This window comes from Cannabis sativa, unplaced genomic scaffold (assembly GCF_029168945.1).
Source record: "Cannabis sativa cultivar Pink pepper isolate KNU-18-1 unplaced genomic scaffold, ASM2916894v1 Contig1, whole genome shotgun sequence".
Taxonomy (NCBI): Eukaryota; Viridiplantae; Streptophyta; class Magnoliopsida; order Rosales; family Cannabaceae; genus Cannabis; species Cannabis sativa.
In genome coordinates, this window is record NW_026870037.1 from 683,734 (window position 1) to 695,455 (window position 11,722).

The following is an 11,722-nucleotide window of genomic DNA, read 5'->3' on the forward strand; positions in this document are numbered from 1 at the left end:
GTTAGCAGTCTGTGGTTGACGATGGCCATGAAACATTTGTGTTCCTCTTTTGTGTTCTGTTTGTATTTTTTTCTTATGTTTTTTCATTTATTTTCACATGTGTTCTTTTGATCTTTATTTTCTTCTATCTAGTTGAAATGGAGAGATTTTGATGGCTGTTGACAAGGCTAAGAAGAACTCCTCATTCTTTCTTACGCTGATTTCTCTCAAGTATTGAAATTAGTACATTTTGAGTATTTTTTTTTTTTTGATAAATGAATTGTTCATGCCTAATGTTATATGAATATTTATTGAATCATAAATTATTGTATAGTGTTTCAATTTAAAATTTTGGTTCAGTAATTGTAGTATCACTATTTTGCTCTCTATGGTTTAGGTATTCAGATTTTGTAATGATAATATTTTTTTTTTTTGTATTTTTTATTTTCTTTTTAGGTTTTTTAGATCCCTAATAATGGAAATAAAGTTCATCGGTCTATGGCAAAGAAGCTCATCTGAATAAGCTTCCAAGTTACAGTTTTTAGATTTGGTGTTTAAAAATGTTATGTTTCAAGTCTTCAATGTTACCCATTTTGATCTACAATTTTTCTTAATACTAAAATTTTATTTCTGTTTTTGAATTATTGATGTATTTTGTAGTTTTATGCTTTATTCTTTTTTTTTTTTTAATAAAAGGAAAATGAAACTTAAACAAATTTGATATACCATACATTTTTTTTTCTTTTTTTTTTAAATGATATAGTATGGCCAATGTCAAGAAAATTATTAAAAAAAGAAAAAAAAGTAGATACAGTGACACTCTATGGGTGTGGTTGTTATCTTTAGAGTCTGAAAATGTGAGATTCTAAATGTCTATAGTGACGCGCGGTGAGAGTCTAAAAGGTTTTAGTGACTTGCACTGAAATGTCAATAAATATTACTTTTCCAGATACCCACATTAGTGACACGCAGTGGAATGTCACTAAATTTAGAGTCTCTTAAAATAAGTCATTGAACCCCATTTTTATAGTAGATATATATATATATATATAATCTATTATCCAAGGGTACCAAATTTGACATTTCCAAAAATTACAAATATAGTGCTGTATATGTTATATTTTATTAAAACCATAAATAATTCATTATTGACAAATGAAATATAGACATGTGAATATAATGGTAATCATATTTCATATATATTATCTATTATGCAAGTGTACCAAATTTGACCTTTCCAAAAATTACAAATATAGTAATGTATATGTTATGTTTTATTAAAACCTTTAATAATTCATTATTGACGAATGAAATATAGACATGTGAATATAATGGTAATCATATTTCATTATATAATTCATTATCTAAGTGTACCAAATTTGACATTTTCAAAAATTACAAATATAGTGCTATATATGTTATGTTTATTTAGATATATAATTAATTAATTCCACTATCTACTCTCAGCTTGAACGCGTAAAACAAAGGAAAAAAGGTAAAAGGAAAATAGGGCTGCAGAAGTATATGTTATGTTTGGGTGCATGGGAGGGCTTTCATTATTTTTATTACCAAGTTTTGTTCGCAGTTGCATATAAATACCTAAGTAAAAATTTTGGCGGTAAAAATACATTCGGTTAAGGGAACTTCTATAGGTACCTAATCGTTAAGTGTCAGATAAGTGTTTACGTGTCATCATCTCATTGATCGAACTTATTAATTTTTTTTATTTATTTAAAAAAATCATTTACATACTTAAAATTTAAATAAAAATTCATTGAAAATTAAATAAATATATTTTTTTAAAAAAAAAACAAAATCAAAGATATATTAAATTTTTATTGAATTAAAGTTTTTTAAAAAAACTAACCTCTAAATCAGAGAGCAAAGAGAGGAAATAGAGATTGAATATAGGATTGGTTTTCAAAAAAAAAATAAAAAGAATACATGGATTTGGGAGAGAGAGAGAGAGATTGAGAGGAGAGAGAGAGAGAGAGAGAGAGAGAGAGAGAGAGAGAGAGAGAGAGAGAGAGAGAGAGAGAGAGAGAGAGAGATCAAGAAGAGGGAGAGAGAGTGTGAACAACCAAGAACGATTGAGATTGAGAGGAGAGAGCGAGAGGAAGATCAAGAAAATACAGAAAGGGAGTGAGAGATCAAAACAGATCTGAGATTGAGAGGAGAGAGAGGGTAAGAGATTGAAATAGATCTGAGATTCTTCCACGTCTATTTTGTGTAAAAGGGGGAGGACAGATCATACAGACTGACATTCTGAGTAATCACTGCGACACATGCATGGGGACAAGGAATTTTCAACAATTGGAACATAGCGCATGTGCATGTTTTCTCAACTAAGTTCACATTACCATCTTTCTCACAGTTAGAATCCTCGAAACCTCTACCAACGTTAAACAATTGTGCACTGTTACGTAGAATGCTTTTAAACCTACCATTCTCATGTTGCTTTACCAAATCTTCATCAAAATGAGTTGTCAAAGGAGTAGCGCACTTGCTTTTTCGAGACGGTCAACGAACTAATTTTAAAGTGTGAACCTTATGAACTCAACTAGCAGGTTACTAACAAGTAAAAATTCTTTTTTTAACTTTAAATTAATTATAATTAACTAGTTTTTTAAAATAATTAATTTGAATATTTGAATATTTAAATATTTAATAAGACTATTTTTAGCAATTAATATCAATAATTTTATTTTTATATTTAAGTCTCTATTTTAATTTTTTTTAACAATTAAGCGTTTAATTATAATATTTACAATAAAATTATTATTTTATAAAAATTAAACGTCCACCCCTTTTAAAATAAATTTTTGAATAATTAATCACTAAGTCTGAGAATAGTGTAGAATACTAAAATATGGGAATTCATGGTTTATAGATCATATCTAAACCCCCATTTCATCTGTATATCTTCAAATTATATATTTTAGAGACAAATTGAAAATAACAACAACTTCATATATGTATATTTTATCAGTAACACATATTCGAGATTTTTTTTTTTTTTTTTTGATGAATCAGGAAGTTTTATATTGCTCACAACAAATTTTACAAACAAATAGCACCCTAAATAAGGGCCTAAAAATTAAAGAAATATGTACAATTATATATCTATTCCTTGAACTCTATATTTTCCATCCACTTCATATGTCTTTACAACCTTTAAAACCATTCAGTGTCCTCTACACCACACTACATTGATTCTATATTTGACTTCTTGTTTCACTCCTGCTATTATCTTCTCTACATCCGATTTTGATTTTTCCCACAAGCTTAGGTTCTGAGCTCTCCATATTACATACACCAGGCAACTTATTATAGCAGCAGCAAGAACATTTTTCTTGAACTTGCTGACCTTTGATCTCCCAATCCACCTGGTCAAAGCATACAAAGAACCTGCTGCTATATTCCAAGACAGCCAAGTTTTTATTCCTTGTAAGCAGGCTGTTGTGAACCTGCAAGTAAAGAACAGATGGTCTGCATTTTTAGGATGAATCTCACACATTTCGCAATGTTCTGCTATTTCCATTCCCATTGCTTTCAATCTGTCTTTGGTTCTAAGTCTTTTTTGAATTGCCAACCACATAATAAAGCAGTGTTTGAGTGTGTTTAACCTCCCCCATACATGTTGAGACCAGAAGACTTTGTTTTAGATTGGACAGAGCACTTTGTAGCCTTTTTCAATCTGATATTGCTGAGTGAAAGTTGTTGTCCAGCTATTCCTTTAAAGTGATCCTTCAAGTTAACAAGGCTTCTCCAATACCAACTACATTGAGCTGAAGCTTTGTAACTCCACTAATCTAATATTCGAGATTAATAACCAATAAATGATGTCTAAGTTTGTTGACAATACATAGTCAAAATCAATAACCAATAATAATCAATAACATCGGTTGCTTTATCAAGAACACATATTCAAGATTCATAACCAAAACAATTAATAACTTTTAAATTTTTAATAATACATATTCAAGATCAATAACCAATAATAATTATTAACTTTCAAACTTTTTCAATAACACGTATTCAAGATCAATAACCGATAACAATTAGTAACTTTTAAACTTTTTAATAATATATACTTAAGATCAATAACTAATGATTAATGATTTTTTAAACTTTTGAATTTTTTTCTTTTTCTTTTTGATGATTTCACTCCGATTAACTGATACATATACACTATATTTAGAACTACAAAGTAAAAAAATAAAGCGACTTCGTCTCTCTGAGAAAATCGAATTACATGACACAGGGTGGAATGAAGTACAAATGTGCCGAGTGCGGCAAAAAAAAAGTTATCTTTAATTTTATAATTGTTATTAGCTTTTAATGTTTTATTTCTTTTTTTTTTTGAAAAAAAAAAAAACTAAATCACTTGAATCAATCCTGGACTAACACACTTATTTAGCACTTAAAGTATTGATGATAAGATTGAGTGTAGAATTACGTCTAATTAGAGATCATTCTTACTATTTTTTTATTAATTAAAGTTATGTGTGTAATAATTTTAAATTTTAAGGAGTTTTGTTACAAATATTTCAATAGTTTAAGTGTAAGAAAATTAATTGCTAAAAGATTCTTATTTAGTAATAAATTACAAAAAATTAATTAATAATTATTAATAATTTAATTTTAAATATAAATAATTTTAATTAAGATTTTATAGAAATAAAGTATCAGGTTTCTATCAGGTTATAAGTTCTTTATTTATTTATTTATTTTAATTTCTAAATTAATCACAACCATTGAATAGTGATCCAATGACAAAAAATAGATATAACTATGATGATTATATATTTGATGTAACCACTGAAACCCCTTCCATATTTATATGTATTTTGATAGAGTTTTCTATTTAAATATTTTTTTTTTGTTGATATGTGTCTTCGTCTCTCACAATAGCATTTGTTTCATATTTTTTTTATTGTTTTTTGAAAATTTTATTTAATAAATATTCTTTATAAATATAATATTTAAATACAATAAAAGAAGATATAGAGAATTATAGTGTAATATAAAAGTGTGAGGTAAAATAAAGAAAGAAAGATTTTAGTGAGGTATTTTGAAAGATAAAGTAGAGAAATTGATGGGAGTGCTCTTAGAAGAAGAGAATACAGAACATTAAATAAATAAAAAAAAAGATAAAAAGTGCTACATTAGTAGCTCTATTATAAAGAAACAAATAAAAAAGACACTATTCATTCTCTATACATATTTAATATTATATATAATATTTAATTCACTTAAATAATATTTTAATAATATGATAGTGTTATCACGTTTCCAAATTGATAATTTTTATGCTTCCATGGCTCAAATCTAGCTAAGATGGGCCTATTTTGGGGCATAATCAAGTTAATAAATCAGCCCACAGGAGAGGGTGAGAGGGACATAGGGGGAGAGAGAGGGGAGAGGGAGAGGGGGAGAGAGAGAATGAGAGAGGGAGGGAGGTCTCGGACACGTATTCATATATTTTCACTCAAAATAACAATTATTGTTGTACAAGTTTTAGTCTCTATACCAATACAGTCCTTTCTCTCTTTTTAACTACATGATAATATAACTTGACGAAAACTTAGATCACGTTTCATTCAAATACTTTGAGTGAATAATATGGTTGGTATATTCTAAACATGATATAATACATGTCCCATGTAACAACAAGCTTAAACTTGTGAGAGCCTATCTAACATTCAAGTCGGTACGTACAGTCGGTGGTTGGATGATACACTCTGATTGGAAGATGATTCAACTTGGGTTAAGAATGTTAAGCAGGCTTAGACAGGTCAACACATGTCATTTGAAAGACTAGGTTAAACTTCTACATAAGACACTCTAATTGACATTTGACTCAATTCTAACTGACTTTGCAAATACCGCTTTTTATTCAAGTTTTCTTTCTTCTTTTCTTTTTTGTTTGTGTATTTTCATTACTTTTTTAAATGTCACCTAACTTAACATTGGTATTGTCCACTTAAACCTAAAAAGCTTCCTACCTCATATCGAAAGCAGTCCTAGAAGTATCATATTCTCTTATCCTCAATTAGTGATAACTAGATCGAAAATCTATCTTAAAGAAGACAATTTTTCCTTGTAGTTAATCAAACAAATCATTAATCATTCATAAATAATTACTCTCAATAGCCAACTTGATCAGCTCTCTGTCATTAATACACATTCGTCGTAAATAACTTTGGTGCACCTCAAAGGGAAAATTTTGGTCTAGTGAATCCTAAATCAAATATCTCTTGTAATTGAATCTTCAGTTCTTTTAGTTATGTTGATGTCATTCTTTACAATGCTTGAAAATTGATTTTGTCCCGGGTGACAATTCAATAACAAATTTGGTTTCTAAATATGGAGACAATCTCGTAACTCCTCGGTAAACACATCCAAAAACTCCCAAACTAATCTTGTATGTTCTGATCCAATAAATTGTTACTATCTGGGTACGTAGTATCTACTACGGTAGTTAAAAATCTCATACGAACTTCTTGTAATAGGTCTCTAGCTTTAAATGTCAAAATCAGAGGTACACAAATGGTGCAATTCGAAAGTCACTATTTTCTTCTTAAGTTTATGGTGAAATTGTGCATAGCCAACTAATTTATTCCCAAAAATATATCAAAATCATCCATATTTAGCTCATTTAGATCAACAAATAGTTCTCTACTCTCAATAAGATCTAACCCACCTCCTAGGAATTACCAACTTTCTAGAAGGTACATTTTTACCAAAACTCCAAATAATACATCACATGGTCTACTAAAATTATGTACAGTTCTACTTACACATAAAAAGTGTGCAGCACCAAAATAAGTCAATGCAGAATACATAGAGTCATCAATAGAATTTTGAATTCTATAAATAATTCTGCTATGAATACCTATGAGAATAAGCCAATAACAGCAATAATTCCAATGTGATGCTATAGTTATAACCAGGCAAACCAAATAAATCATATTTTACAAAATTGCTAAAAAGCATATCTTATATTAAATGACTAAACATACCAACAAATATATAACCATTGTCATCCACTCACATTATTATTATTATGAAAAATTACATTATTTAATTCTTAAAAAAATACATATATATTTAGTATTCTGATTTCTATATATATCCACACCACAGCAAATTAATCAACAAACGTGGGAAAAAGCTTTTCTCTATTTTCCTTTTTCTAGTGTGTAATGTCTGTCACTCAAGTTGGCCATAAAAATGGGTTGGCATATAAGAATATGGAGTAGGTTATTTCTTTTTCTTTTGTTTCTATTATTTATTTATTAATTGAGATTATCTTTAAATTATGAGCATTCCTATTAATCACCTGCTAATATATACTAATGCAACGCTCCATAATTAATTAACAGTTTTCATATTATTTATTAATCAAAATATATAAAAGTTGTGATAATATATTTATATATATAACCCCATATTAAAATACCCTAAGCATTTCTCTTAAATTATTTGAGTGAAAATATACAATGTGCACACATTATTAAAGTTGGGCAGCCCTTTGAAAAAAAAAATATTTTGGGATGCTCACAAGTTGAGTACAGCCATCGATTGGTCGGTTGGTAAGATAAAGTATAAATTAAATAAAAATTGATTATGCTTTAATTTAAAGCCTTTAAATCATGCACTAATATAATCATATATACTAAGTTAAAGACATGTGGTGTATATATAATTAGTGACGGATCCAAAAATTTATTCTAGATCTGTTGGCTAGTTTTTTGCTCACTAATCTTGAACTGTATCAGAGTAGACATGGTATTGGTCACTATCTGTATAGGTGCGGATAAGATATGATCAGGGACGGACCCACATATAACCGAGGCGGGGCAGTCGCCCCCTTTGAAAAAAAAAATCGGGAAAAAAAATATATATATATATATATATATGTGCAATTTAATTAGTTATATGTATTTGTAATAAAAAATGATAATTATAAGCATAATATTAACTTTGGTGTAATGGTTAAGTTAATTAGCATATATGTTAGAGGACAAGGGTTTTAATCTCATTAAATGCATTTTTTTTCTTTTTAAGTTTATTTTTTTGCCCGCCCTCACTTACCAAAATATGATCACTTCCCCGCAAGAGATGTGGCTATGATACCATGTTGAGAATCATGATGTTCTATCTGAATACCAATTGGCAATGAGTAGAATAGTCCATTCTTATATACGGCTCACTTTTCTACCATTTATTCCATGTGGAACAACGTCCACAATATTCTTTCTACTAAATTTTTCTTGAAAAATAATTCATCATATTACCTTGGCAATGTTTTTATAAACTAAAAAACCTTTCAAGGTTATAAATTGTACATTAAAAAGAAGAAGATCAAGAAGAAGAAAAATGTAAAATAGAAGAAAATCAACTTGATACGTACATCAATTTGTGCTCCTTCTCTCCCATATGGCTTTAGAAGGTTGCAATTAACAACAAATACCACATATAAGGCAAGGTGACTTTGATTGAAAAAATTCCTAATAAAATTAAAAATTAGCCAGCTAAAAGAGGAAGATGAAGAAAAATAATGATTTTGACGAACTAAAGGTTTTGGATATTTCCATGTGCTAATACTAGCTTGATTAATACAACAAAAAATATAAAAACCATTGTGAAAGAGGCTATTAATATAACAAAAGAGCTGTACTGCATTGTAGTACTAGGTGTGACTGTACGTACCCAAATAATAGTTTAAAGTGTACTAACCCTGCTTTTGAAGGAGGCTAGGGTGATGTAGACTTTGATTTGGAGTGGTAATTCAGTTTGTGTTTGAGTTATGTTGAGGTATAAGTATTATAAGCAAATGTCAAATTAAATTTGATTATTTTATTATTAATCTTGTCAAAAATTAAAAATTAAATGAGCTGATTATAAATGAATTGACATGATTTGATCCATTTATATAAAAAATTATATTTAATTTTAGTTAACTTATCAACTCATTATTATGTATATAACAAATTTAGCATGTTTACAATATAATTTACATATGTAACACATTTATAAAGAATTTAACATGTTTATGTCCTATTAAATTAAAAAATATAATTTACATGTAATAAATTTAAGAATGTGTATTCGAGTCATTATCATATTATTTTGGGTTAGGTATGTCAATCCAAAAAATAACACGTTAATAAATAAGTGAGTTGTATCAATTAAACTCATTTAAGGCAAACTCAAACTATTATTTCTTGCAAGTACTTTCAAGTCGTGTTATAAATTGCCACCCCTTCCTTTGATGTACACTTCTCTACTTAATTCCAACTATAAGTGACATTATATTTAGGAAAAATAGTGGCAAAATTCACTAAATTCAGTTTTTTTTTTTTTTTTTTGATAAAAGAGGCTGCAAAAGAGGAAGAAAACAGTAACAGCAAGCAGCCAAAGAGGAAGGAGATGGACTTCCTCTAGCTCACTTCTCTAGACCTGAGAGCTTCACGAGCACAATTATGGGCTTCCACATTAAACTGCCGAGGAAGGAACTGCAAAGAAGCACCAGGGAAGTTCGAGAAGAGCAATCGAATGCGGGAAACTAAACCAGAAAGAGCAGAGTTGTCCTGCCAATCTCCATTTACTTTTGAGACTAAGTTTAGACAATCCGAGAAAACGACTTGAGGTGTATACTGGGAGTCGATGCACCACTTGAGACTTTGTAAAAGAGCTTGGCCTTCTGAGAAAATGGGCGAGACAACACCAGGCAGCCTACGGAAATGAGTAGCCAACACAGTCTGATATCCACGTTTAAAAACAAAACCAGCACCAGTTAGGCTTTTATGATGGTCAATGGCTGCATCTACAAAAAGAGCAGGAGTATCAGGTGACAAGGAAAGAAGCCAATGCTGATGAGAGGACTGAGAGATGTTTGAAACTTCTGATGGCTGAGTGTCCTGTTGTTGGGAATGTTGTGCATCCTTGTATTCCTGCAAGTAATTAACAGCAAATTCTTCCACATTGTTAGTAGTATGATGCTTTTTGAAAAGAATAGAGTTTCGTGTATTCCAAATCTGCCAAATGAAAGTAATAAAGACTTGGAAATCCTGTTTAGATAAAACTTGAAAAGCCTGAAGCAGAAATTCTTTGATGTCACTTCTATAATAAGACAAGTAAAACTGTTTAAAAGTTGAAGATTTCCAAATAGACTTTGCTCTTGTGCAACCAATAAGGGCATGAGAGACTGATTCCTTGTCATATCCACAGATTGAGCAAGTTGGGTTAGGGAGGCTCCTTTTAAGAAAAAGATTGAGAGAACATGGCAATATGTGGTGGAAAGCTCTCCAAATAAAATGTTTAATCTTGGAGGGGACAGGAATGGACCAAATGGTTTTCCACCAATGAAGGTATGGATTAGGATTGGAAGAGGAAGGAACCTGAACAGAATCAAGAGTGCAGGCAAGATGGTAAGCAGATTTGACTGTTAAAATGCCTGAGGAGTGAAAGCCCCAAATAAGCGAATCTGAAGATTGAGGATCAATTGGGGTTGTGAGGATACGATCAACTTGGTAAGAAGGGAAATAATGGTTAAGTTTACAGGTGTTCCAAGTTGAGTCATCATTTATGAAGAAAGAGACAAAAGCTTGAGACTGATGGAGAGAGTGCAAGAGGATAGGGTGCTTAATGTTGGGAATCCAATTAGGAGCAGATAAGGGAATACTAGTTCCAGTGCCAATCTTCCAAACCAACCCCTTTTGAAGCAAATGGCGACCCCAAAGAATACTTCTCCAGGTGAAAGAAGAGTTGTGACCAGGAGGGGCATTCATGAAATCAGAATTTTTGAAATATCGAGCTTTAAGAACAGAGTGGAGAAGGGAATTCCTATCATTCCAAATACGCCAAGCCTGCTTAGCTAAGAGAGCTTGGTTATGAGAAGAAAGAATACGGAACCCCAGGCCCCCAAAAAATTTTGAAATAGAAATAGAATCCCAGTTTTTCCAGTGAATTTTGTTAGTGCCTTGGGATCCCCACCAAAATTTAGCAATCAAGCTTTGAATTTTAGAACAAATCGATTTGGGGACTTTGAAACTGGACATTGCAAAAGAGGGGATAGCTTGGACCACCGCTTTAATAAGAGTCTCTTTACCATCCCTAGAGAAAAAAATTTCATTCCATGAGTTAAGCTTGGAAGAAACTTTTTGAAGCAGGTAGTGAAACATGGAATTGGAAACCCTGCCAACACAATGGGGAGCACCGAGGTACTTACTAATGAAACCTTCTCCCATAAGATGAAGATCTTGACGAAATTGATACTGGGCCTCAGCAGAGGTATTGGGGGAGAAGAGAATGGAGGATTTCTCTCTATTCACCAATTGGCCTGTAGCCTTATTGTAGAGATCAAGAATACTATTTAGGGAAGCACTGGCCTGAGGATGGACAGGTGAGAAAACCATGCTATCATCAGCAAACAAGAGATGAGACAAAGATGGGGCTCCACTAAATTCAGTTTGTAACACTTTAACTCCATATATAAAATATTTAGTGGCAAAATTCTGTATCTTTAAAAATTTGTTGCAATTCACTTAATATTAATTCGTGTTAAATTTAACTAAAATGACACACGTCAAATATCATAATGGTAAAAAACAATTTTTAACATATAGTTATAACAAAAATTAAATCAAAATATATGTAAAAAATACTAAACTAAACAAAACAAAAAAAATCATATAATTCCTAAATATATATAGGTGTCGTTTGGTAACACTTT

General features: G+C 30.4%; 1 protein-coding gene across 1 annotated transcript; it reads right to left on the bottom strand.

The window, feature by feature from the left end:
• Positions 1 to 9,428: 9,428 nt before the first annotated feature.
• Positions 9,429 to 11,405, bottom strand: LOC115719874 (uncharacterized). Its single transcript, XM_030649055.1, has one exon. The coding sequence runs from the start codon at positions 11,403 to 11,405 to the stop codon at positions 9,429 to 9,431; it is 1,977 nt and encodes a 658-aa protein (XP_030504915.1).
• Positions 11,406 to 11,722: the final 317 nt, after the last annotated feature.

What these genes read in the sequence shown, in the direction of transcription:
- LOC115719874 (XM_030649055.1), bottom strand. Translation starts at nt 11,405, where the DNA reads ATGGTTTTCTCACCTGTCCATCCTCAGGCCAGTGCTTCCCTAAATAGT.